General features: G+C 54.0%; 1 protein-coding gene across 1 annotated transcript in view; it reads left to right on the forward strand.

Annotated features, from left to right (window-relative positions):
• Nucleotides 1–17270, forward strand: part of EFCAB8 (EF-hand calcium binding domain 8) — a 65333-nt gene extending 48063 nt beyond the window's left edge. Inside the window, exons 22-26 of the mRNA XM_062202545.1 lie at nt 6864–7032; nt 14916–15048; nt 15914–16112; nt 16193–16291; nt 16875–17270. Of these exons, the coding sequence (XP_062058529.1) occupies nt 6864–7032; nt 14916–15048; nt 15914–16112; nt 16193–16291; nt 16875–17270 (996 nt within the window). The remainder of the gene's footprint in view (nt 1–6863; nt 7033–14915; nt 15049–15913; nt 16113–16192; nt 16292–16874) is intronic.
• The last annotated feature ends 6921 nt before the right edge of the window (nt 17271–24191 follow it).

Raw genomic sequence — 24191 nt, forward strand, 5'->3', positions numbered from 1 at the left:
GTGTCTTCTTTTGAGAAATGTCTGTTCATTCCTTTGCTGTTCTTTAAGTGGGTTACTGGTTTTCTTACTAAATTGAGTTGTTCGTATTCCTTACGTGTTGTGGGTATTACCCGTGTCGGATGCGTGGGCTGCACGCGTTTCCTGCAGTCTGCGGCTGCCTCCCTGTGAATGCGTTCCCTCCTGCAGCAGCGTTCAGTCTGGTGCCGTCCCATGTGTCTGTCCTCACGTCCGTGCCTGTCCTTTCAGGGTCACATCTCAGGACTCACTGCCTACGTCAATACCATGGAGTTTTCCATTTGTGTTTTATTGTCCAGTAGCTTTTTAAAATGAATCTATCTTTTTTAACTTAAAAAGCCAGCGTTTGGGGATAGTAATACAGAGTGCTAGTGTTACAGCTTCAGATCTTAGGGTCGAGTCCGAGTCCGTTCTGAGTCCGTTCTGGGTTGACTTGTGTGTTGTGTGAGGAGTTTCTGTTTATTTCGTTCATAAAGATAAGTTTATCTGGTGAAGCTTTTTGAAATCCGTGCGTGGTCTTCGTCCTGCGTGTGGACGTCCAGTTCCCCCTGCGCCGTTTGCTACAGAGGCTCTCCTTTCCCTGTTGTTCCTGGCACCTTTGTCCGAAGTCAATGGACTACAAACACATGGGTTTATCTCTGGGGTTTCTATTCGTTGGTTTGGTTTATGTGTCTGTTTTTGTGCTAGAACTGCATGATTTTGATTACAATAGCTTTATAATATATGTTTTTAAAAACATATTTATTTGAGCCGGCGCCATGGCTCAACAGGCTAATCCTCCACCTTACAGTGCCGGCACACCGGGTTCTAGTCCCGCTTGGGGCGCCGGATTCTATCCCGGTTGCCCCTCTTCCAGGCCAGCTCTCTGCGGTGGCCCAGGAAGGCAGTGGAGGATGGCCCAAGTCCTTGGGCCCTGCATCCGCATGGGAGACCAGGAGAAGCACCTGGCTCCTGGCTTCGGATCAGTGCAGTGCACCGGCTGCAGCGGCCATTGGAGGGTGAACCAACGGCAAAGGAAGACCTTTCTCTCTGTCTCTCTCTCTCACTATCCACTCTGCCTGTCAAAAAAAAAAATATTTATTTGAAAGACAGTTACAGAGAGAGTACAGAGAGAGAGGGAGAGAGAGAGCTTCCATCCGCTGGTTTGCTCCCCATATGGGCAAAGCCAGGAGTCAGAAGCCTCATCTGGGTCTCCCACAAGGGTGGCAGGAGCCCAAGCAGTTGGGCCATCGTCTGCTGCCTTCCTGGCGCATCAGCAGGGAGCTGGATGGGAAGTGGAGCAGCCGGGACATGAACTGGTGCCCATGTGAGATGCCGGCGCCACAGGTGATGGCTTTCCCAGTGAACGCCATGGCGCCAGCCCCTGTAAAATATTTTAAAATCAGAGTGTGATACTTCCAGTCTGTTCCCCCCACCCCGAGATTGTTTGGCTTGTTTGGGGTCTTTTGTGGTTCCATAGAAATATAAGTGGCTATTTTTTTCAATTTCTGTGAGAAATGGTGTTGGAATTTCGGTAGGGATTATGTTGGATCTGAGATTACTTGAGGTTGCATGGACATCTTAACCATAATTTTGAATTAATTATTCCAATCCATGGTCAGAGATAGTTTTCCGTTTACTTGTGTCGTATTCAATTTCTTTCATCAGTTTTGGATAGTTTTCAGTACGTAGGCTTTCATCTCCTTGGTTAAGTTTACCTCAAAGTATTTTTCTTGTTGCCTTTGTAAGTGAGGTTGTTTATAGATTTCCTTTGTGGGTAATTCATCACTGGTGTACATATATACTTCAAAAGGTTCATGGAAAATGGAGTTAAAACACAAGTTTATTTTGGTGAACAACTTTTTGAAATCCATGCATATTTTTGTCATAATAAACATTTTTCATGGGCTGGCGCCACGGCTCACTAGGCTAATCCTCCGCCAGCGGCGCCGGTACCCCGGGTTCTAGTCCCGGTCGGAGCGCCGGATTCTGTCATGGTTGCTCCTCTTCTAGTCCAGCTCTCTGCTGTGGCCCGGGAAGGCAGTGGAGGATGGCCCAAGTCCTTGGGCCCTGCACCCGCATGGGAGACCAGGAGAAGCACCTGGCTCCTGGCTTCGGATCGGTGAAGTGCGCTGGCCGTGGCAGCCATTTGGGGGTGAACCAACAGAAGGAAGACCTTTCTCTCTGTCTCTCTCTCTCTCACTAACTCTGACTGTCAAAAAAAAAATTTCATGAATTTTTTGAAGACTTCTTGTGTGTATATTCCATTTTTAAACATGTTGACACTATCTCTATGACACAATCTTGAACATAGAAAAATACTAAAGAATCCACAAAGAACTATTGGAACTAATAAATGAGTTCAACAAGATTGCATGGTTCAAAATCAATACAAAAAAATCAATGTGTTCTGGCCGGCGCCGCGGCTCAATAGGCTAATCCTCCACCTTGCGGCGCCGGCACACCAGGTTCTAGTCCCGGTCGGGGCACCGGATTCTGTGCCGGTTGCCCCTCTTCCAGGCCAGCTCTCTGCTGTGGCCAGGGAGTGCAGTGGAGGATGGCCCAAGTCCTTGGGCCCTGCACCCCATGGGAGACCAGGAGAAGCACCTGGCTCCTGCCATCGGATCAGCGCGGTGCGCTGGCCGCAGCGCGCCGGCCATTGGAGGGTGAACCAACGGCAAAAGGAAGACCTTTCTCTCTGTCTCTCTCTCTCTCACTATCCACTCTGCCTGTCAAAAATTAAAAAAAACAAAAAACAAAAAACAGTGTGTTCCTAAACAGTAGCAGTGAGCCATCTAAACATGAATTTAAAAAATTTCATGGCCAATAGCACCAAAAGAGAATAAAATGGAACGAAGGGCTGGACATTGGGCCTCATGGCCCAGATGCCTGTACCTCACGGTGGGGTGCTTGCGTTGCATTCTTGCCTCAGGCCCCTCGTTTTGGCTTCTTGCTAATGAACAGCCCAGGAGGAAGTGCTGATGGTCAAGTGCCTGGGTTTCTGTCACCTGTGTGTGAGAACTGGATTGGATTCCTGGCTCCTGGGTTCAGTCCCAGCCATTGCAAACACTTGTGGTGTGAACCATTGGATGGGAACTCTGTTTCCCTCTCTGCCTCTCAAATAAATAAATAAAAAGTAGTATATTCCTAAGACTTGACTCAGTGAAGTTTATAGTTCTTTTTTTTTTTTTTTTGAGAAATTAAGAAACTGATCCAAAAATTCATGCGGAAATGCAAGAGACCTAGAACAGTGAAAGAAAACTCTTAAAAAGCAACAGAGCTGACGGGGCTGTCACTGTGGCACGGTAGGTTAATCCACCTGCGGTGCTGGCATCCCATATGGGTGCCGGTTCTAGTCCTGATTGCTCTTCTTCTGATCCAGCTCTCTGCTGTGGCCTGGGAAAGCAGTGGAAGATGGCCCAAGTCCTTGGGTCCCTGCACCCACGTGGGAGACCTGGAAGAAGCTCTTGACTTCGGATTGGCCCAGCCATGACTGTAGTGGCCATCTGGGGGAGTGAACTAGCAAATGGAAGACCTTTCTCCCTGTCTCTCCTTCTCACTGTCTGGAACTCTACCTCTCAGATAAATAAATTTAAAAAATCTTAAAAAAAAAAAAAAGCAGAGCTGAAAGACTCAAGTGCTTAATTTCAAAACTTGATACCGAGCTGCCGTGATGATGACAGCGTGGCCCTGGCGTAAGCACAGGCCTGCAGGTCAGTGGGGCAGAATGAAGAGTGGGAAGACAGCCCTTACATCTGTGGTCACTGGAGTCTTGACTAGGGCATGAGACAAACAAGTTGAGGATAGAACACTCTTGTGTTTTATTTGTCAAGCAAATGGTACTGGGACAAGTGCGCTTTAACACTAAAGAATGAATTCAAGGGCAGGCACTGTGGTGTAGCTGCCACTTGTGACTCCCTCTCGCGTCCCATCTTGGAATGCCACAGGTTCAAGTCCAGGTTAGCCAGCTTCCCATCCAGCTTCCTGTAAAGTGGCTCAAGTACTTGGGCTCCTGCTACCCTTATGGGAGACCTGAGTGCAACTCCAGACTTCTGGCTTCTGTGGCCATTTGACAAGTGAACCAGTGATTGGAAGATCTCTCTTTGTCTTTCAAGTCAATGAGAGTAAATAAAAACCAAGAATTCATAATGAAAAAATGAATTTATACTTCTACCTTACAACATACACAAAAATTAACTCCAAATGAATTATAGACTTAAATGCAAGAGCTAAAATCACAAAACTCTTAGAAGCTTTGTGACCATAGATTAGGCAGTGTATCTTAGGTATGACACCAAAAACCCTAGCTACAAAATGAAAAATAAATAAATTGGACTTCATCAAAATTAAAAACTTTTAAAAAAGATTTATTTATTTATTTGAAAGAGTTACAGAGAGTGAAGGAGAGACAGAGAAAGGTAGAGAGAGGTCTTCCATCTGCTGGTTCACTACCCCAGTGGTCGCAATGGCCAAGGCTGGGCCGGGCCAAAGCCAGGAGCCAGGAGCCAGGAGCTTTTTCTCTGTCTCCCACATGGGTGGCAGGAGCCCAAGCACTTGGGCCATCTTCCGCTGCTTTCCCAGGCCATTAGCAGGGAGCTGGATTGGAGGTAGAATAGCCAGGATTTAGACCAGGGCTCACACAGGATGCCGACGTTGCAGGCAGTGACCCAATCCACTGCAACAAAACGCCAACGCCTAAAATGCCACTATTTTATTTTTTAATTTTTAAAAAGATTTATTTATTTGAAAGAATTACAAGAGAGCAGGGATGGAAGGAGAGAGAGAGAGAGAGAGATTGATTTTGATTTTCCATCTGCTGGTTTATTCTCCAAGTGGCTGTAAGGGCCAGGGCTAGGCCAGGCCAAAGCCAGGGGCTTTGGGTCTTCCATGTGGGTGCAGGGGTCTAAGCACTTGGGCCATCTTCCACTACTTTTTCCAAGCCCTTAGCAGAGAGCTGGATCTGAAGTGGAGCAGATGGAACGTGTATGGGGCCCAGATGGGATGCCAGCATCACTTGCAGCAGATTTACTGGCTACACCACAGTTTTTTCTCTAGAAATTCTACTCAAGAGGCAGAGTTACAGAGAGAGAGAGAGAGAGAGGAAAGGTCTTCCTTCCATTGGTTCACCCCACAAATAGAAAAAGAGAGAGAGAGAGAAAGAGAGAGAAAGAGAGAAAGGTCTTCCTTCCATTGGTTCACCCCACAAATGGCCACTACGGCCAGCGCGCTGCACCGATCCAAAGCCAGGAGCCAGGTGCTTCCTCCTGGTCTCCCATGTGGGTACAGGAGCCCAAGCACTTGGGCCATCCTCCACTGCCTTCCCAGGCCACAGCAGAGAGCTGGACTGGAAGAGAAGCAACCGGGACAGAATCCGGTGTCCCAACCGGGACTAGAACCTGGGGTGCCGGCACCGCAGGCAGAAGATTAACCTACTGAGCCACAGCGTCGGCCCCAGAAATTCCACTCTTAAGAGTACACCCAAGGGAGCCAGTGCTGTGCTGCAGCAGGTAAAGCCGCCACCTACAGTGCCAGCATCCCATATGGGCACTGGTTTGAGTCCCGGCTGCTCCACTTCCAATCCAGCTCTCTGCTGTGGCCTGGGAAAGCAGTAGAAGATGGCCCAAGTCCTTGGGCCCCTGCACCCGTATGGAAGATCTGGAAGAAGCTCCTGGATACTGGCTTTGGATCAGTGTAGCTCCAGCTGTTGTGGCCAATTGGGGAGTGAACCAGCGGATAGAAGTCTCTCTCTCTCTCTCTCTCTCTCTCTCTCTCTCTCTGTGTCTCTCTGTCTCTCCTTTCTCTATGTAACTCTGACTGTCAAATAAATAAATATATCTTTAAAAAAAGAACATGCTGGCCGGCGCCGTGGCTCAACAGGCTAATCCTCCACCTTGCGGCGCCGGCACACCGGGTTCTAGTCCCGGTCGGGGCACCGATCCTGTCCCGGTTGCCCCTCTTCCAGGCCAGCTCTCTGCTGTGGCCAGGGAGTGCAGTGGAGGATGGCCCAAGTGTTTGGGCTCTGCACCCCAGGGGAGACCAGGATAAGCACCTGGCTCCTGCCATCGGAACAGCGCGGTGCGCCGGCCGCAGCGCGCTACCGCGGCGGCCATTGGAGGGTGAACCAACGGCAAAAGGAAGACCTTTCTCTCTGTCTCTCTCTCACTATCCACTCTGCCTGTCAAAAAAAAAAAAAAAAAAAAAAAAAAAAGAACATGCCCAAGAGAAATGAAGGCATATGCCCACATGAAATCATGTACATGGATGTTTACAGCAGTATTATTCATAATACAAGGATACATCAAAAACTTAGTAGAAAATGGAACTAGGCCGGCGCCATGGCTTCACAGGCTAATCCTCCGCCTTGTGGCGCTGGCACACCGGGTTCTAGTCCTGGTTGGGGCGCCGGATTCTGTCATGGTTGCTCCTCTTCTAGTCCAGCTCTCTGCTGTGGCCCGGGAAGGCAGTGGAGGATGGCCCAAGTCCTTGGGCCCTGCACCCGCATGGGAGACCAGGAGAAGCACCTGGCTCCTGGCTTTGGATCAGCGAGATGTGCCGGCCGCAGTGGCCATTGGAGGGTGAACCAATGGCAAGAAGGAAGACCTTTCTCTCTTTCTCTCTCTCTCTCACTATCCACTCTGCCTGTCAAAAAAAAAAAAAAAAAAAAAGGAACTAAAAGATAAGTTTACTTTGATGGTAATACTTTGAAATGCATGTATATAAAAGGAACTTCAAGAATTCATTATAAATGTCTATTGTGAAAACACTATGCATGAATTTCAAATATTTTTCTGCTGCTTCCACTCCTGTGTGCCTTCTGATAAGCCTGCTTGACGGTTTTGCTATAAATAGTTCTGTGCTGTCACCTGTAGGTTGTGATGGGCCAGACCATTTCTCTGGTTCCTCCGAAACTCCTGATTACGTGGAGGGGCCATTTGGATAGCGTGACCGACATCCTGTATGTGGACAGCTTCCAGGTGGTCATCAGTGCTGGCCAGGACCGGAACGTCAAGACGTGGAAACTCTCTGGTGATGCCCTTGGTATGAGTCCCACTGAAGCTCAGCTGTGCCCGTGGCCCTTCTTGTCTTTGTCCCTATTAGGACATAAGCTGATGTGAACCTTGTGCCCTGTGAGGAGGGCATTTCGAACCACAACAGCTGCCTTTGCTCCAATAGTATATAGGATGTGAACCTGCCCAGTCATGAATTCTACAGTCTGTCCATCCATCCACCCAGAGTATACCTTGTGTATACTCATAATCATGTATCTATTAAGGTACACTCCTTTATGTTTTAAAAAATAAACCTAATTGTATTCTAACACACATAAATAAAATTTACAAACCGGAAAGTCTCAGCTGGGCGAATTTTCAGAAAGTAAACTTGTATGATATAAGGCATATCAAAGAACAGAAGCCAGCACTCTGAGGGCTACTCTCATGCCCTGTACTGTGGCAGTCCACCCCGATTGGGTGTGTGTGTTCGGAACTTTGTATGAATGGAGTCACGCAGTAAGTTCTCCTTCGTGTCTGGCTTCTTTCTCTGAATGTTATTGCACTGTTTGTGAAATCCATCCATTTGTTGAGTGTAGTAGTTCACTCCTTCCGATTGCTGAATACTATTCTCTTGATGTACTATGATTGGTTTGTCCATGCTACTGTTGGTTGACATTGGGATTGTTTCCAGCTGTTTTGAGTTATTAAAATGCTGCTATGAATCTTCAAACAGTGCTTTACACTTTGTGTGTCTGTGTGGGTGCAAACTGTTGAAATCTTTACTCAGTATACAGTTGATCTTCTGTATATAAATATAATTAAAAATAAATCAATGAAGAATGGGATGGGAGAGGGAGGAGGAGATGGGATGGTTTGTGGGTGGGAGGGTGGGTATGGGGGGAAGAACCGCTATAATCCAAAAGTTGTACTTTTGAAATTTATATTTATTAAATAAAAGTTTTTTATTTAAAAAAAGGGAAAAAAATGCTGCTATGAACATTCTTACTCAGTTTTTGGATGGTGAAAATTTAGGAATGGAATTGCTAATCATAGGATATATATGAGGATACTTCAAAAAGTGTGTGGAAGGGGCTGGTGCTGTCGCACATTGGGGAAAGCTGCCACCTGTGACACCAGCATCCCATAGGTGTCAGTTTGAGTCCCGGCTGCTCCATTTCCAATCCAGCTCCCTGCTAATGTGCCTGAGAAAGCAGCAGAAGTTGGCCCAAGTGCTTGTACCTGCGTGGGAGACCTGACAGAAGCTCCTGGTTTCAGACCGGCCTAACCCCAGCTGTTGTGGCCGTTTGGGGAGTGAACCAGCTGATGGAAGCGCTCTCTGTCTCTCCCTCCCTCCCCCCCGCCCCAGCCCCATAAACTCTGTCTTTCAAATAAATAAATCTTAAAATAACAACAAAAAGTATGTGGAAAATTGAAATTAAAGATAGGTTTTTTTTGGGTGCAAAAAATTTGAAATTCCTATGTAGTTCTTTTATAATGCTTATTTTCAGTGAACTTTTTTTTTTTTTTTTTTTTTTTTTTTTTTTTTTTTTGACAGAGTGGACAGTGAGAGAGAGACAGAAAGAAAGGTCTTGCTTTGCTTTTCTGTTGGTTCATCCCCCAATGGCCGCTGCGGCCGGCGCATCGTGCTGATCCGAAGCCAGGAGCCAGGTGCTTCTCCTGGTCTCCCATGTGGGTGCAGGGCCCAAGCACTTGGGCCATCCTCCACTGCCCTCCCAGGCCAGAGCAGAGAGCTGAACTGGAAGAGGAGCAACCGGGACAGAATCCGGTGCCCTGACTGGGACTAGAACCTGGGGTGCCGGTGCTGCAGGCGGAGGATTAGCCAAGTGAGCCGCGGCGCTGGCCTTCAGTGAACTTTTTGAAGACCCTCATAGACAGTCAGTCTCAGCTGATACTGCCAGATAGCTTTTCAAAGTGGTGCAGTTTGCATCCTGTATTAGCTGTGTACAGGAAGTCTCATTATTTTATATTTTGCCAGCACTTGGTTTGGTCAATGCTTTAAGCTTAAACCATTTTGATAGGTATTTAATGGAATCTCATTGTGGTTTTACTTTGAATTTCTTTGATGACTAATGAGGTTGATTGCTTATTGATTGATTGCCCACTTGATACCCTGCTCAGTTATCGAGCTGTTGTCTTTTGGATTTGTGGGGTTTTTAGTACTTTCCAGGTATGAGTCTTTTGACAGTCGTCTTTTATAGATATTTCCTTCTGTTTTGTGACTTCTTGCTTTTAAATCTCAGTAGTATCTTGATGAACAAAAGTTCTTAATTTTAAAGCAATCCATTTTTATCAGTCTCACTCTTTATGGTTTAATGCTTTTTAAAAATATGTTTTCAAAAATATCTTTTATTGTGGTAAAAAACAAATAATGGGGCTGGCGCTGTAGCACAGCAGGTTAAGCTGCCATCTGCAGTGCCGGCATCCCATATAGGCGCCTGTTCGAGTCCCAACTGCTCCATTTCTGATCTAGCTCCCTGCTAATGTGCCTGGGAAAGCAGAAGAAAATGGTCCAAGTCCTTGGGCTCCAGTCAGCCACGTGGGAGACTCGGATGAAGCTCCTGGCTCCTGGCTTTGGCCTGGGCCAGCCCTAGCTGTTGCGGCCATTTGGGGAGAGAACCAGCACTCTCTATAACTCTCTGTAACTCTGACTTTCAAATAAATAAATCTTTTTAAAAAAGTGAAATCTACCCTTTTAAGTTGTTAAGGATATAATATTGTTAACTGCATACTTTGTTTTCGTTACTTTTGGAAGTCAGAGTCAGACACAGAGATAGTGAGGAGGGGCGGGGGCATTTCTTCCCTCCGCTGCTTCATTCCCCGAATACCCACAGGAGCCAGGATGCGTCTTCCACGTGGGTGACAAGAACCAAGCACTCAGGCCATCCCCTATTGCCTCTAAAGCACAGTAGCAGGAAGTGGGTCCCTCCCCCAGTCTCTCCTTCCTGTTTCTCTCTATCTCTCCCCCCTCCCTCCCTCCCTCTCTCATCCTTTTTCTCTTCCTCCTCCCCCTCCCCCTCCCCGGCCTATTGATTTTTTTTTTTTTTTTTTGACAGAGTTAGTGAGAGAGAGACAGAGAGAAAGGTCTTCCTTCCGTTAGTTCACCCCCGAAATGGCCACTATGGCCGGCACTGCACCGATCCAAGGCCAGGAGCCAGGTGCTTCTTCCTTGTCTCCCATGCGGGTGCAGGAGCCCATGCACTTGGGCCATCCTCCACTGCCTTCTCGGGCCACCGCAGAGAGCTGGACTGGAAGAGGAGCAACCGGGACTAGAACCCGGCGCCCATGTAGGATGCCGATGCCACAGGCAGAGGATTAACCAAGTGAGCCATGGCGCCGGCCCCTGGCCTATTGATTTTTGTGTGTTGAACCATTCTATGTGTTGGACCCAGGGATAAATGCTGCTTGGTCGTGGAGTTTGACCTTTCTTGTTGGGTGCTGTTGAACTTGGTCTGCTAGCATTCTGCTGAGGCTGTTTGCATCTCTCCTTCTCAGGGACATTGGCTGTGGTTCTTCGCAGTGTTTCTGCCTGGATTTGGTGTCAGGGTGACTGTGGCCTCCTTTCAGGAGCTCGTTATCTTTGGCTGCCCCTGGTGTCTGTTGTATGCAGGCTGCGGCTGCGGGGGAGCTGCGGGGGGCTGCAGGGGCCTGCCCAGCTCCTGTTCTCGAAAGCCCTAGAAAACCAGAAGGTTGAGCGCATGCCCCACTGTTCCACTTCCCCTTGCAGAGGCCCCCCCGCCCCCACCCCCAGCTGCTCTGGTGTCTGCCTGCCGCACCGCAGGTCCTGGGAGGCAGTAGCAGGCCGCCTAGCTCCCTTGTATTCCCTGGGGTCCCCCAGGCTTCAGCAGCCTGCCCTGGAACTGTGTTTGAAAATGTCCTCGATTCACTTTTTTCTTGGATGGTAGTTTAGGCGGATACAGCATCCTCAGCTGACAGTGATTCTTCTAGTACATTCTGGACCCTCTTATGTAAAACAAGTCTGTGGTCCCTCTCCTTGTCATTCCTTTGGCAGTAATCAGCCCTTTTCAATTTGTAGTTTTCCAGATTTATCTATTTATTTTGGATGTTTTGTATTTTGACTATAGTTTGCCTAAGAATGTAGTAATCTTTCTGTCACCCAGTGTGACATTTAAAACTTAAGCCTTTTAAACCTTCAGTTCAGCAACATTCTCAGCCTTTATTTCTAAGTGACACCCTTTCTGGGACTGTTAGGAGATACGTATCTAAGGAGTATTTTTAAAAATCTCATCTCAGCTTACCTCGTATTCTCTGTTCTGTATTGAACTCTTGGCTGTGTTTGGGATGATACTAGATGTCTTACAATTTAGTATCTCTTTAGGAAATTTGGCCACTATTGAGTTTTGTGTTTTGTTTTATGCTTTGTTGTTTTAATTGCCAACTTGTGACTGGTGCTAGGGTGCAGCGGGTTAAACTGCTGCCCACAGTGCCGGCATCCCATATGGGTACCGGTTCGAGTCCCAGCTGCTCCACTTCCAATCCAGTCATCTGCTAATGCACCTTGGAAAGCAGTAGAAGATGGCCCAAGTCCTTGGGCTTCTGTACCCATGTGGGAGACCTGGATGAAGCTCCTGGCTTCAGCATGGCCTAGCCCCTGGCCAATGTAGCCATTTGGGGGAGTGAACTAGTGGACGGAATCTCTCTCTCTCTCTCTCTCTCTCTCTCTCTCTCTCTCTCTAATTCTGCCTTTCAAATAAGTAAATCTTTTTAAAACAATTGCTGACTTAGCAGCTTTATATATATATTTTAAAGATTTATTTATTTATGGGAAAAGAAGAGTTAGAGATCTTCCATTTGCTGCCTTATTCCCCAAATGGCTGCAATGGCTGGAACTGGGCCACGCTGAAGCCAGGAGCTTGGAACTCCAACCAGGTCTCCCATGTGGGTGACAGGGATCCAAGCACTTGGGCCATATTCTGCTGCCTTCTCAGGTGCATTAGCAGGGAGAGGGATCAGAAGTGGAGCAGCTGAGACTTAGAGTGTTGCTCTTTGGGGATGCTGGTATTGCAGGAGGTGGTTTAATCCACTGTGCACAGTGCTGGCCCTTTTAGCAGCTTTATTAGGATGTCAGATGTGTACTATGGACTTCACCCACTTTCTATGTGTGTAGCTGGATGTAGTTTGCCCCTAAGCTGTATCTCTGATCTTGTTCTCCATGGGCTTTGTGGGAAGCTTTGTGTTCCCCATGGGCTATTTCTGCCATAGTTTTGGGCTCCCTTTTCACTTCCAGAATCATAGTCATTATGTCAGCATATTGAGAACGAAGTGGGGACTGGGTGGATTCGTGTGTTTATCTAGTCGTCCGTGTCTTGTTCTGTTTTTAAAGATTTATTTATTCATTTGAAAGGCAGAGATATGGACAAACAGAGCTCTTCCATCCGCTGGCTCACTCCCCAAATGGCTGCAATGTTTGAAGCTGGGCCAATCAGAACCCAGGAGCCAGGAGCTTCCTCCGGGTCTCCCATGTGGGTGCAGGGGCCCAAGGACTTGAGGCATCCTCTGCTGCTTTCCCAGGTGCATTAGCAGGGAGCTGGAACAGAAGTGGAACAGCTGAGACTCAAACCGGTGACCATATGGGATGCTGGTGCTGCAGGCAGAGGCTTAACCTACTATGCCACAGTGCCAGCCCCAAGTCTGTTGTCTTAAGTGGATCTATCTGTATTTTTCCATCGTGAGAAAATGCCCCCACCGATAGGGGTTGTGGTCGACGCCCCATGAATGCTTGACACCTCCTTTTTCCTGAGCTCGCATCCTCCCGTGAGCGGAGTGGCCAGTGGGAAATGAATACACCTGTATTCTTTGATGATCTTGGTTTTGCCTAGAAAGATGCAGTAGTTTTCTACTGTGGAGATGGAGCCATGTGGCCTCTCCCATGCCCTGAGGCTGAACCACAGCTGGCTGCTGGAGTGGGGTGGGGGGGTGCAGGGGGGGGAGCAGGGGGAGCAGCCGGGTCTCGAACCGATGCCCACATGGGATGCCGGCACTGCAGGTATCGGCTTTACCTGCTACCCCACAGTGCAAGCCCCTAATACAATATTTTTTAAAATGTTATCCTACCTTTTTTCTTCTATTAGCTTTTTTTTTTTTTAAAGATTTATTTATTTGAAAGAAAGAGTTACAAGAGGCAGAGACAGAAGAAAGGTCCTCCATCTGCTGGTTCACTCCCCAGATGGCTGCAATGGCTGGAGCTCGACCAATCTGAAGCCAGGAGTCAGGAACTTCTTCCAGGCCTCCCACGTGGGTGCAGGGGCCCTAGGACTTGGGCCATCTTCTACTGCTTTCCCAGGCCATAGCAGAGAGCCAGATCGGAAGTGGCGCAGCCAAGACTCTAAACCAGCGCCCATATGGGATGCTTCAGGCCAGGGCTTTAACCTGCTGTGCTACAGCACCAGCCCTTCTATTAGCCTTTTGGTTGTATCTTTTATATCCTTTTTCATGACTCCCTTAGGGATTACATTAGCCCCCCTGACTTAGCACTGCTTCCTTTGTGAGGATCTTCCCACTCTGGCTTTTTGTGCTGTTACCGTGTTTTGTTTCTGTGTGCCTTCTGCCTTCCTGAGAGATGCAGTTACTGCTCTTGCTTCCAGCAGTCACCTTGTTTTTGTGTTCACCACGTCTTGGTGGTTTTGGGAGATCTCTATTCCCAGAGTTGTAGCACTCCGTCTGCGGTCATTTCCCTTCATCTGAAGAACTTCCTGCACTTCTTACCATGTTATCTGTCACTGATAAATTCTCTGAACTCTTATTTACCTCAAAACATCTTTATTTTGTCTTAAAAGTTGAGACACTGTACAGGGTATAGACCTGTCCTCCGGCAGTTCCTTTTCTTTCAGCACTTAGAAGAATCATTCGGGGGTGGGTCTTGGGCTTAGCAGTTGAGATGCTGCCTGGGACACTGCTTCCCCTATCAGAGCCCGGGGGCAAGTCCTGGCTTCCAATTCCAGCACAGACTGGGGGCAGCAGGTGGTGGCTCGAGTGACTGGATCCCTGTCACCCACGGGGAGGCCTGGATTGAGCTCCTGGCTTTGGCTTGGCCCAGCCCTGGCTGTGGTAGACATTTGGGGAATGAACCAGCCGTGCTGTTTCTCTCTCTCCACCTTTCAAATGAACAAACATTTGAAAAGTCATTCAGTTGCTTTTGGGCTTCCATATTTCTGTTGCTTATTTTTTTAAAGATTTATTTTGTTTATTTATTTGAAAGTCACAGTTACACAGAGAGAGGTCTTCCATCCGTTGGTTCACTTTCCGGATGGCCACAACAGCCAGGGCTGCGCCACTCCGAAGCCAGGAGCCAGGAGCTTCCTCCAGGTCTCCCACATGAGTGCAGGGGCCCAAAGACTTGGGCCATCTTCTACTGCTTTCCCAGGCCACAGCAGAGAGCTGGATTGGAAGTGGAGCAGCCGAGACTTGAACTGGCGCCCATATGGGATGCCAGCACTGCAGGCAGAGGCTTTTACTTGCTACACCATAGCACTGGCCTGTTTTATTATTTTTTAAAACATTCTTCGGCAGGAGAGTAGCCGACCACTCACCATACCTGGCCTGGGAACAAAACTCGCGTTTTTCTATTTGCACCACCTCCTTTCCCCCGGGCCCCATTCCTCCCGTGACTCCAGGCCATTTCATAGGTGAGCTACTTGAAGCCCAGGCGAGGGCCATTCACCGCTGAGTCCTCTCTCTGTCTGTCTGCACATGGGGCGAGAGCACCAGGTGTATCCTAGTGCCTGCCTCCTCCTGACATTCGTTGAGCACCTAGCTTCATGCCTGGCATACAGTGGGTGCTTAACATTAGGGCAGGGGTGTGGGCCGGGGCTCAGGGCTCACTGATTCTTGAGGGTTGGGCCAGAGGCATTGGCCAGTCTTTTTTCTGAGCGGGGTCTGGTCGCATCACAGGGACGTTCGGCCTGAGTATGTGGAAGAGACTCCAGGATGCCACCATGGACGGGGATCAAGAGGCAGGAGCAGGCTCTGAGGGGAAGGCCGACTCCATGGGCGCTGCGGGCAGGGCCCCGCACCCCGAGCTGCAGTGAGTCAGCCCAGCCCACTCCTCAACGTCCCGGCTCCCGGGTTGGGCAGTGCTGGGTGTGGGTGGGCAGGGCCCATGGCTAAGACTCGCAAGCCCGGGCCCCCTGTAGTGCAGCTCAGCTGAGAGACTCAACAGTCAATGTGGGAGAGGAAGCCCCCAGCACTTGGACGGGCTCCACCTGGGAGGAGGCTCGGGGCTGTCGAGGTGGGCGCCTGGGTTCCTGCCCAGGGTTCAGCAGACACTGGTCTACCCGCTGCTTGTCTCCCCCCAACTCTGTCCACTCCATCTTGATTCCTGGCCAGTCTCAAATAATTTTGGTTCATCTAAAAAAAGCATTTCTTGGGCTCCTGATGGCCAGGTGTGCTGGTTTCTAGAACCCCAAGACAACCCAGTCCCAGGTCACATCTCTGAGAACAGTCACCCAGGGAGGCGGACAGGCGGACTCCTGGCTGTGGCTTGGTCATGAGTGGCGGAAGGATTAGGGAGAGGGTTGGCTGGGAGGACGGGCTGCCTGACTGGATGGATCGAGCAAGGCTGGCGTCACAGGAGAGGAGATTCTGGGGTGGGGTTGTGACGTGGAAAGGTGCTTATTGGGCACGCACAGAATCTCCGTGGCTCGTGTGCTCGTGCCAAGGAGGCTACACCTTACAGTCGTGTGTGTGTCGGGGCTGAGCCAGGGTCCCTGGGCTGGGGGGGGAAGGCTGGGGAGGGCTGGAAGGGCATGCGCGTGAGGGAGGAGTGGCGGGACATCGCCCTTCTCGGTGATGGCTGGAGGAGGAAGCCTAGGAAGGGGAACCTCTCTGGCTCCTAGGAGAGCCACCTGCTTCCAGGGGCCGAGCAGCTCTTGAAGGAGCGCCCCTCGCAGCAGGGATCTTGCCGAGGTCCTGGGGTTCCAGCGGCGAGAGCAGGTGGTCCTGATGGATCTCCTGAGTGCGAGAGAGGATACGGAGGCCAAGGCATGGGCCAAGCTGCAGAGGATGGCCCAGGTGTCCCCGTGGACCCGAGAGCGCCCCCTGGAAGACATTGAGGACACCTGGAGCCAGTGGGAATCCGAGGGCAAGCAGGTGAGGCTGGATGGGGGGGGGCGCGGGGAGGGGAGGAGGCCCCGGCTCTCTGCCTTCACTCTTGCCCATGACTTCTGCAGGTGAGCAAGGTCTTGGGAGCAGCATATAAGCCCAAGGAGCGGCTGCGGAGCGCCAAGCAGCTCACCACCATGGTGCAGTACGGCTGGATGAAGCACCAGGTGGGGGCCTGGGGCGGAGGCCGCGTGACCCTGTGTGGGGAGGAGGTGCTCCTTGGGCTGGCCGTGGGACACCTGGGCAGGCAGGTGTTGTGCTGTCCATGGCTGTGCATCTGCACATCCGGGCATTTATCCTCAGGAGCAGCCCTGTGCCCTAGGGCCAGGCACCCCAGAGGGCTGTCGTGATGGGGGTGTGGCTCTCTGGGGGCAGGAAGGAGAGGGGGTGTTGGTGAGGACCAGAGGTGAACCCCATTCTCCCTCTTGCCTGGGCAGGGCCCCCCTTTCCCTCGGGGCTCCCTTGTCCCAGGCTGGGGGGCTAGTGGGGGGGGGGTGGCCCCGCACAGCCATCCGCCAGGCAGCCCCGAAGGCCCGCTTGTGACGGGATTGAGTGCTAGAAAGAGGACCGTCCACTGTGGGGAGGGCTGGGAGCCAGCCAGTCCAGGAGTCGCTGGCCGTAGTGCTGATTCACAGCTCTGGAGCCGCCTTCACACAGGAAGACCTTGGGCCCTTCCTTCCTTTGAGCCTGCTGTGGCCCTGGGCGCCCTCCCACCTGACGGGCGCCCGCCTCGCTCTCCTGTGCCCCCAGATCTCACCCCAGATCTACCAAAGCCTGCACTGCAGCGAGCTGATGCCCACGCAGCAGCCCGACTTCGTGCGGCACAGGGCCCTGGGCCAGCAGGTCCAGCACATCCGCTGGGTGGTGCGCGAGGTCCCGCAGGACCTGGAGGCTGGCAGGGAGCGGCCCCTGCTGGACACCGTGACCAGCATGACCATCGCCACCTCCCCCTCCTCCTCCTCCTCGCCCTCCCTGCCGTCCCTGCCAGCCTCCAGGTTGCCAGGCTCCGACTCCCCGCGGAGCCCGTCCTCGGTGTCCTTGCTGCGGCCCTGGTCGGCCACTGCGGCCCAGAGACGCTCACGCCCACAGCTCTTCCCCTGCGGCCACACCCCTGGCGTCTCTAGGCCATGCTTGTGTCCTCTGTGAAGAGGGGCCCCCGCCTCGCGCCTAAGGTGCCTCGCCCTGTCCCTGGTCCCCCAGCAGGGCAGCCAGGCCCCTGGGGTCCTGCACGGCCCTGGCCTACACCCGGCCGGGCCCAGAGGACATGGACCTTCCTGGTTGCCTCCCCTCGCATCCCGGCTGACCTGGGTCTGTCTGCTCTTCGGCCGGCTCTACCAGAGTCTTGGAGAAGAAAATAAATGTTTTCAGGTGTGGGAGTTCCAAGGGCATTGAAGTCGGGCTGCTGTGTGTTCCCCTTGCTCACAGGTCTCTGGCCTGGGTCCGAGACCAATCACAATCCCTGGCGGGCCCCAGGCAGGTGCAAAGAGAAGCCCCTCCTCCCAGGAGCCCGGAAGCACAGTGGTCAGACTGAAGCCCAAGGGCGAGGGCTTTGCAGGCTCCCTCAAGCAGGGAGAGAGGTAATGTCACACCTGGGGGCGTGGTCACACCAGGGGCATGGCCACAGGTGGTTCAGGTGCTGGGTTCATCCTTTAGGGACGATTGGGGCCCACAGCTGACCTGGCTGGTGGTGCTGTGTGTGACCCCTGCCATCTGTCTTCACACCATCCGCTCCACTCCAGGCCCCTGGTGCCTCCAAACTGCCCTGTTCCTTGTGTACGGGAGGCGGGGGAGGGAGGTGGATGCCACCACACCAGGCCTGCTGCCCTGTGGTGTTGCCTGTCTTGTCTCCTGCTTGTCACCAGCCCACAGCCCCTCCCGTGCCTGTGGGGACTCCTGGACACACCACCCGCACAGCTGTTGTGTGTGGTGGGGGCAGTGCCTTGGTGAGTGCGAGCCTGCCTGAGGTGGTGCAGGGGGAGGCAGGCTGCAGGCCTGGGGGTCTCGGGGGTCCCGGCAGCTCCCCCCACTCAACCTCTACCCAGCGCCAGGCTCAGCCCTGAGGGGCATACATGTGGCGTCTCTCTCCACCTCGGGCTCCCTCTCACAGTCTGGGAGCCCTGCGTCACTCTGCCTCCTTGCTGCCATGGATAACTGTGATCTGAGCCGGCCCAGGCCTGGGTCTGGGGTGAAGGAGCCAGGCGTTCCTGAGGCCAGAGTCCCCATGCTGTCCCCAGCGTCACCACTGTGTCCGTTCTCAGGTGGCTGAAGCAGAGCACCGCGAACAGCGTGGCAGGAAACAGTGAGGCTGGGAGTGGAGGTCATGGGGCCTCGTGCGCTTTGGAGCCTGGCCTCTTCCCAGCTTCTGACACAGGCACAGTCCTTGGTGTCCTGGGCTGGTGGCGGCCGCGTCAGCCTGCCTCTGCTGTCAGAGGTGCTTTCCCCGGGGTGTCTGTGTGCCCGCCGTGCTCCCCTTTCTGGGGGCCGGCTCTTTGGACAGACACTGGCCTCGGACTGAGCGCCACCCTGCCCCAGAGTGACCCCTGCACCCACCCTTGTCCCGGACCTGGCCACATTTGGAGGTGCTGGGGTTGGAACTGTGTCTTCTGGAGGACACAGTGTAACCCATAACCACTCCTAGCACTTAGATCCCCGTACAGGATGGGGAAAGCTGCGTGAGCCACAGGGGCCCGCAGTGCAGGAGACAGGGGAGGGGTGAGTGTGCAGAGCGCACGGCCAGGAGCAGGCTGGCCAGGCCTGAGCCTCAGTCTTAGCCCCTGGGTGGCATCCCCAGCCTGCTGCCTCCTCCTGCCAGGCCCAGCGGCCGCACACCTGGTTGCAGAGAAAGAAGCATCTGGGTGCTTGGTGCCTCTGAGCAAACAGAGGTGCAGACTAAGAGGAGCCTGCCCTGTCTGGTCGCTGCGGCCCCACCTCCCCCAGAGCCTGGCCTCACCGCTCCTGGCGGTGGCTCTGGCAGGGGTGCGGGCTGCCAGCTGTGTGGCCCCTGCCTGGGCAGAGCCGGTGGAGCCGGGTTGGGACCAGCGGTGCCTCTCCTGGCAGGCTGGCGGTGACAGCTGTGACCCACAGGGCTCACCCTCAGGCCGTGTGCAGTGCCCCTATGGGGCTGGTTCCATCTGTGTGCTACAGGCTGTGCCCCCAGGCCTGTGCCGGCTCTGCAGGGATGTTCCCACCTGAGACTCCCAAGGGGCAAGCCCAAGAAGGGCCCCCGGCTCACTGCTCCCACCCCACCTTAGGCTGGATTTGTTTTCTTAATGGAATTTGAGGCCCCGAGAGGACCTCATGGGGTCACAGAGCAAGTTAATAGCACAGGTGGTCCCAAGGCATCGCCCCCTCCCTCCAGCCTGGTAACCAGTAGGCAGTCCCAGGAGCTGAGTGACACATGTTTATTTAGCATCTGCACAACAACGCCTCTCTCCTGTCAGAGGCAGGTGTGGGGCCTCACCTGAGGCCATGGTGGGAGCCCTGCAGCCAGGCCAGGGGCCCTGGCTCCTAAGCCTCGCTGTGGACTCCTTGAGGGTGGAGGCGGGCCCGGGAGGGGGTGGGTAGGAGGATGCTGAGGGAGCAGGCTCCTAGAAGGAGCCTGGGACTCACTGGGTCTGTCAGTGAGTGGCTCCAGGAGGCCTGCATGGAGGCATGGGCCTGGAGGGGGATGCGGTGCCTGCACTGGTTTCTTCGTGCTGTGGCTGGTGACTTGCCAGCTCTGAGGCCGGAAGCTGCAGTCTGTCTCGCTGGGTGGGCACTGGGCTTGGTAGAGCTGTGTCCTCAGAGGCTCCGCGGAGAATCCGCTTCCTTGCCGGCCCAGCTCCCAGGGCAGCCTGAGCTGGCCTCGCTCTGACCTCTGCCCAGGTAGGCAACGCAGGAAACCTGACCTTGGCTGTGCCAGGTGAGCGTGCTCTGGGGATCGACCTCATCCTTCCGTGCTCTGCCCCTGGCGAGCAGCGGGGAGACCAATGCCCGGACGGAACCAAGGACCCGTGGACCTGGGCCCTCGGCACAGCTCTCTCCAGTGTGACCCGAGTTCTCTGCCCTACATCTGAACTGCTCGGGCCCTTCCAGGCTGGGCGCTGTGGTCGCTGCACAGAGACACAGGAGACACAGGTCTCCCAGGCCACCCTCCGACTTCTCGAGCCAGCTGGCCATCTTCTCCCGGGAGCCAGTCCGGGGCAGGTGGGCCCTGGTCTCCCAGTGCTGTGCGTCAGTGTCTTAGGTGTGAGTGCATCAAGGCGCTGGCCCACGTGTGCCTGTGCGGAGCCGGGGTGGGGGTGGGGCACTAGGATGAATTAGTTGGAGGCCCTTCCACCGCCGGGCACAGATGCAACCCCAGTGTGGCACCAGAGGGTCTTTGGCCCTCCTTTGGGTCACCCCGGGCCTGTCCCCCCCTCCCCCTTGGGTCTGGCAACCCCTTAAGGCACATCCGGTTGCTGTGGGGCTTAACGCTTAAGGAGAGGCTGCCTCTCGTTAAGGAAACAAGCGTACAATAGTAGACACGAACACCAGGCCCAGGGCCTTGGCTGGGGCTCACGAGCTGGAGCTTAGGCTCCCTTAGCTCCTGCTAGTCCGGCCCAGCAGCCTTCGCTGTCCCGGCTTACACAGCTAGCCGTGGGGGGTGCTGGCTTCCTTGTGGCGAGCTGAGCAGGGCTCCCAGAGAGGTGCTGGAAGTGTGGGACCTGTGCACGGGGCGAAGGCACTGCCTGCCCAGCCGCAGCCCTCCCTGAGCAACCTGCACGCTGCTTCCCCCCGTGGGGCCTCTGCTGTCTGCTCGGGCTCCTGCAGGGCCTAGGAGCTGGGGCTGTGCACCGCGGAGCAGCAACCGGGAGGACCCCTGCCCTGCCCTGCCCCCAGCCCCCACGAACTATGGCAGGGACAAGGCCTCACGGGACCGTTGTTTTGTTTTTGTTTTTATAATTTATTTGAAAGACACACATATGTTATGCCCAGCTCACTGGATCCCCGTTGAGACCCCCAGAGAGTCGATCACACCGAAATGCAAAAGCAAGGTTTATTGGAATTACAAGCCACGGCAGGGGCCCCATCCAACCAACTGAAGCAGCGGAGGGCAGGGGAAGGCCCCGAGTGGTGCTCGGGAGCCTCTTTTAAAGCAGAGTTACGTCATCGAGGGGTGCGGGGTAACAGTGGGTTGGCTAGGGTCACCTCTGGTTTTTCGGGATCGAATGCGGTTGTTCCTGATTGGTTCGGACCCAGGGGAGTTCCTTATATGGTGAACGCTGGTGAGCTGTTCTGTTGTAAGTTTCGGTTTCCCCAGAGGGCCGCTGCTTGTCCGGGAAGTCAGGCCTGCCTCCCTGAATGGAGGCACTTTTTTCAGAATGTAGTTACTCCGGCCCTTCAACACACACACACACACAGAGTGTGCAAGCGAATTGCCATCTACTGGTTCTCTTCCCCAGATGGCCACAACAGCCAGGACTGGGCCAATCCCAAGCCAGGAGCCAGGAGCTTCCTCCAGGTCTCCACGTGGGTGCGGGGGCCCAAGTGTGTGGACCATCTTCTGCTTTCCCAGGCCAGAAGCAACTGGATCAGAAGAGGAGCCAGAACATGAACTGGCTAAGCCCTGGGCGGAGGCTTAGCTACTATGCCACAGCACCGGCCCCTTCCCTTTTTAATTTTTTTTTTAAAGATTTATTTATTTATATGAAAGAGAGGCAGAGAGAGAGCGAGCTCCAATCTGCTGGTTCACTCCCTAAATGGCTATAACAGCCAGAGCTGGGCTGATCCGAAGCCAGGAGCCAGGAGCTTCTTCTGGGTCTCCCACGTGGGTACAAGGGCTCAAGGACTTGGGCCATCTTCTGCTGCTTTCCCAGGCCATCAGCAGGGAGCTGGATCAGAAGTGGAGCAGCCGGCCGGCGCCGCGGCTCAATAAGCTAATCCTCCGCCTTGCGGCGCCGGCACACCGGGTTCTAGTCCCGGTCGGGGCACCGATCCTGTCCTGGTTGTCCCTCTTCCAGGCCAGCTCTCTGCTGTGGCCAGGGAGTGCAGTGGAGGATGGCCCAAGTGCTTGGGCCCTGCACCCCATGGGAGACCAGGAGAAGCACCTGGCTCCTGCCATCGGATCAGCGCGATGCGCAGGTCGCAGCGCGCCTACCGCGGCGGCCATTGGAGGGTGAACCAACGGCAAAGGAAGACCTTTCTCTCTGTCTCTCTCTCTCACTATCCACTCTGCCTGTCAAAAAAAATAAATAAATAAATAAAAAAAAAAAAAAAAAAAAAAGAAGTGGAGCAGCCAGAACTTGAACTGGTGCCCACGTGGGGTCCAGTGCTGCAGGCAGCGGCCCCACCTGCTACACCACAGCGCAGGCCCCCTCTTTTTGATATTGGCAGTTTAAGTCTGGATTGAAAGAGTTAAAGGTATGCATTTTCAGTTTTCCGTTAAATCTCCTGACGAAGCCAGTGGGGACGTCTGTGAGCGGAGCCGACGGCGCTCTGGGAGCAGCCCTGATGTTCTCTGGCCCTCTGCAGCGACACACGGCAGCCCCAGGTCCGGCCCTCAGCACCGAGCGGCCGTTTAATTACATCTGGGGGATCCGACTCCGTTTCCAGCTGCTTTTTATTTTTGGAGAATGAGTCTCATTTTCCCTTTAAAAACAAACTTATTTCATTGAAAATCAAAGTAAAGGTGGAATTTGCGATGCCACTTGGGATTCCTGCATCCCGGGTCAGAGGGCCTGGGTTCCAGGCCCAGCCCCAATGCTGGCTCCAGCCTCCTGCTGTGCACCCCCAGGAGGCCCGGCGTGGTTCAGGTGTTTGGCGCCCTGACCCTGGCTCTCAGGGGAGGCTCGCTCGCCCTCTCTCCCGCAGAGGTGTGTGGTGAGAGCAGCGTGGCCCAGGGACAGCGCTCCAGGCCGTGGACACAGGTGACTGCCAGCTCCGAGCTGGGTGGGGCAGCCCCTGCGAGCCCCTCCCTGCCTCGGCCCTCTCTCCATCACAGGCCCTGCGCCCTGCAGCCCCACGTGTGGCTCCCGGATGCACCCACGGTCTGGTGGGGAGGTGAATGGGGACAGCTCGGGCTGCCAGCCCCAGACCGCCTCCTGGCGCTCTCCCCTCAACCAAATGTCCCTCCATGTCTTCTGGAAAAGGGGTCACCCTGCCTTGGGGCACAGACTCCTGGGGTGGAGAGTCCCTTCTGGTGCCACTCAGGGCTGGCCAGGGGCTCTGGGTCATTCTGTGGCTTAAGAGCGCAGGCTTTGGCCCCTGGCTGCCCTGGGTTGCTGTGTGACGCAGGGCAGGTTACTGCCTCTCTCTCAGCTTCGTGGCCTTCTGTGCTGAGTGGGGGAAGCCCTGGCACCTCTCTCCTGGGGAGGGGACACAGGCAGGGGCCGGCCTCAGCACGTGGCATTGCTTTGTCTCCTCACTGCTGTGGTTGCCAGGAGGCTGTGCGTGTCTCAGTGCCTCTCTCCCCAGGGACCCCGAGGGCCAGAGCTGGGCCCCTCCTCACTCTCTGGGGGACACTGAGGCTCGGAGGGGTTCCGATTCCCCTGCGTCGCCCTGCCAGTGAGCAGAGTGGGCTTTCCTGGGCCTGGCCTCCAGTGGGAAACCTCCCCTCCGGCATCCAGCGCTGGGGAGCCCGGCCCATTCTCCTGGAGCGTGCAGGGCCCCGCTGATGCTTCCTCCCCGGCAGTCACAGGTGTCAGCTCAGCCGGATTCTGTGCTCCCACGTGACCTCCCGGGGTGAGCTCCAGCCTGGCCTCCCCGGGGCGGTGGGGCCTGCATGGTGCCCAGCAGGCGCCTAGCCCTTCCTGCCTGCGCCAGGACGCCGCCAGGGGCAGCTGGAGGCAGCAGAGCCCTGAAGGAAGCTGCTTCCCGTTGGCGGTGATGGCACTCGATCCGGGTCTCCCACGTGGCTGGCAGGGACCCAGGTACTTGAGCCATCACCTGCCGCCGCCTCGGGTGCACCTTGGCGGGAGTAAGGCAGGGTCACCTGCCCTCCTGGTCACTTTTCTTGCTTCAGCCCAGGGCAAGGCCTGGGGCTCACAGCCTCTAGGGATGGCACCTGCCACGCCCGTGCTAATGGAGGGGCTGTCCTGAAATGTCCCT

Source organism: Lepus europaeus, chromosome 10 (genome assembly GCF_033115175.1).
Source record: "Lepus europaeus isolate LE1 chromosome 10, mLepTim1.pri, whole genome shotgun sequence".
Taxonomy (NCBI): Eukaryota; Metazoa; Chordata; class Mammalia; order Lagomorpha; family Leporidae; genus Lepus; species Lepus europaeus.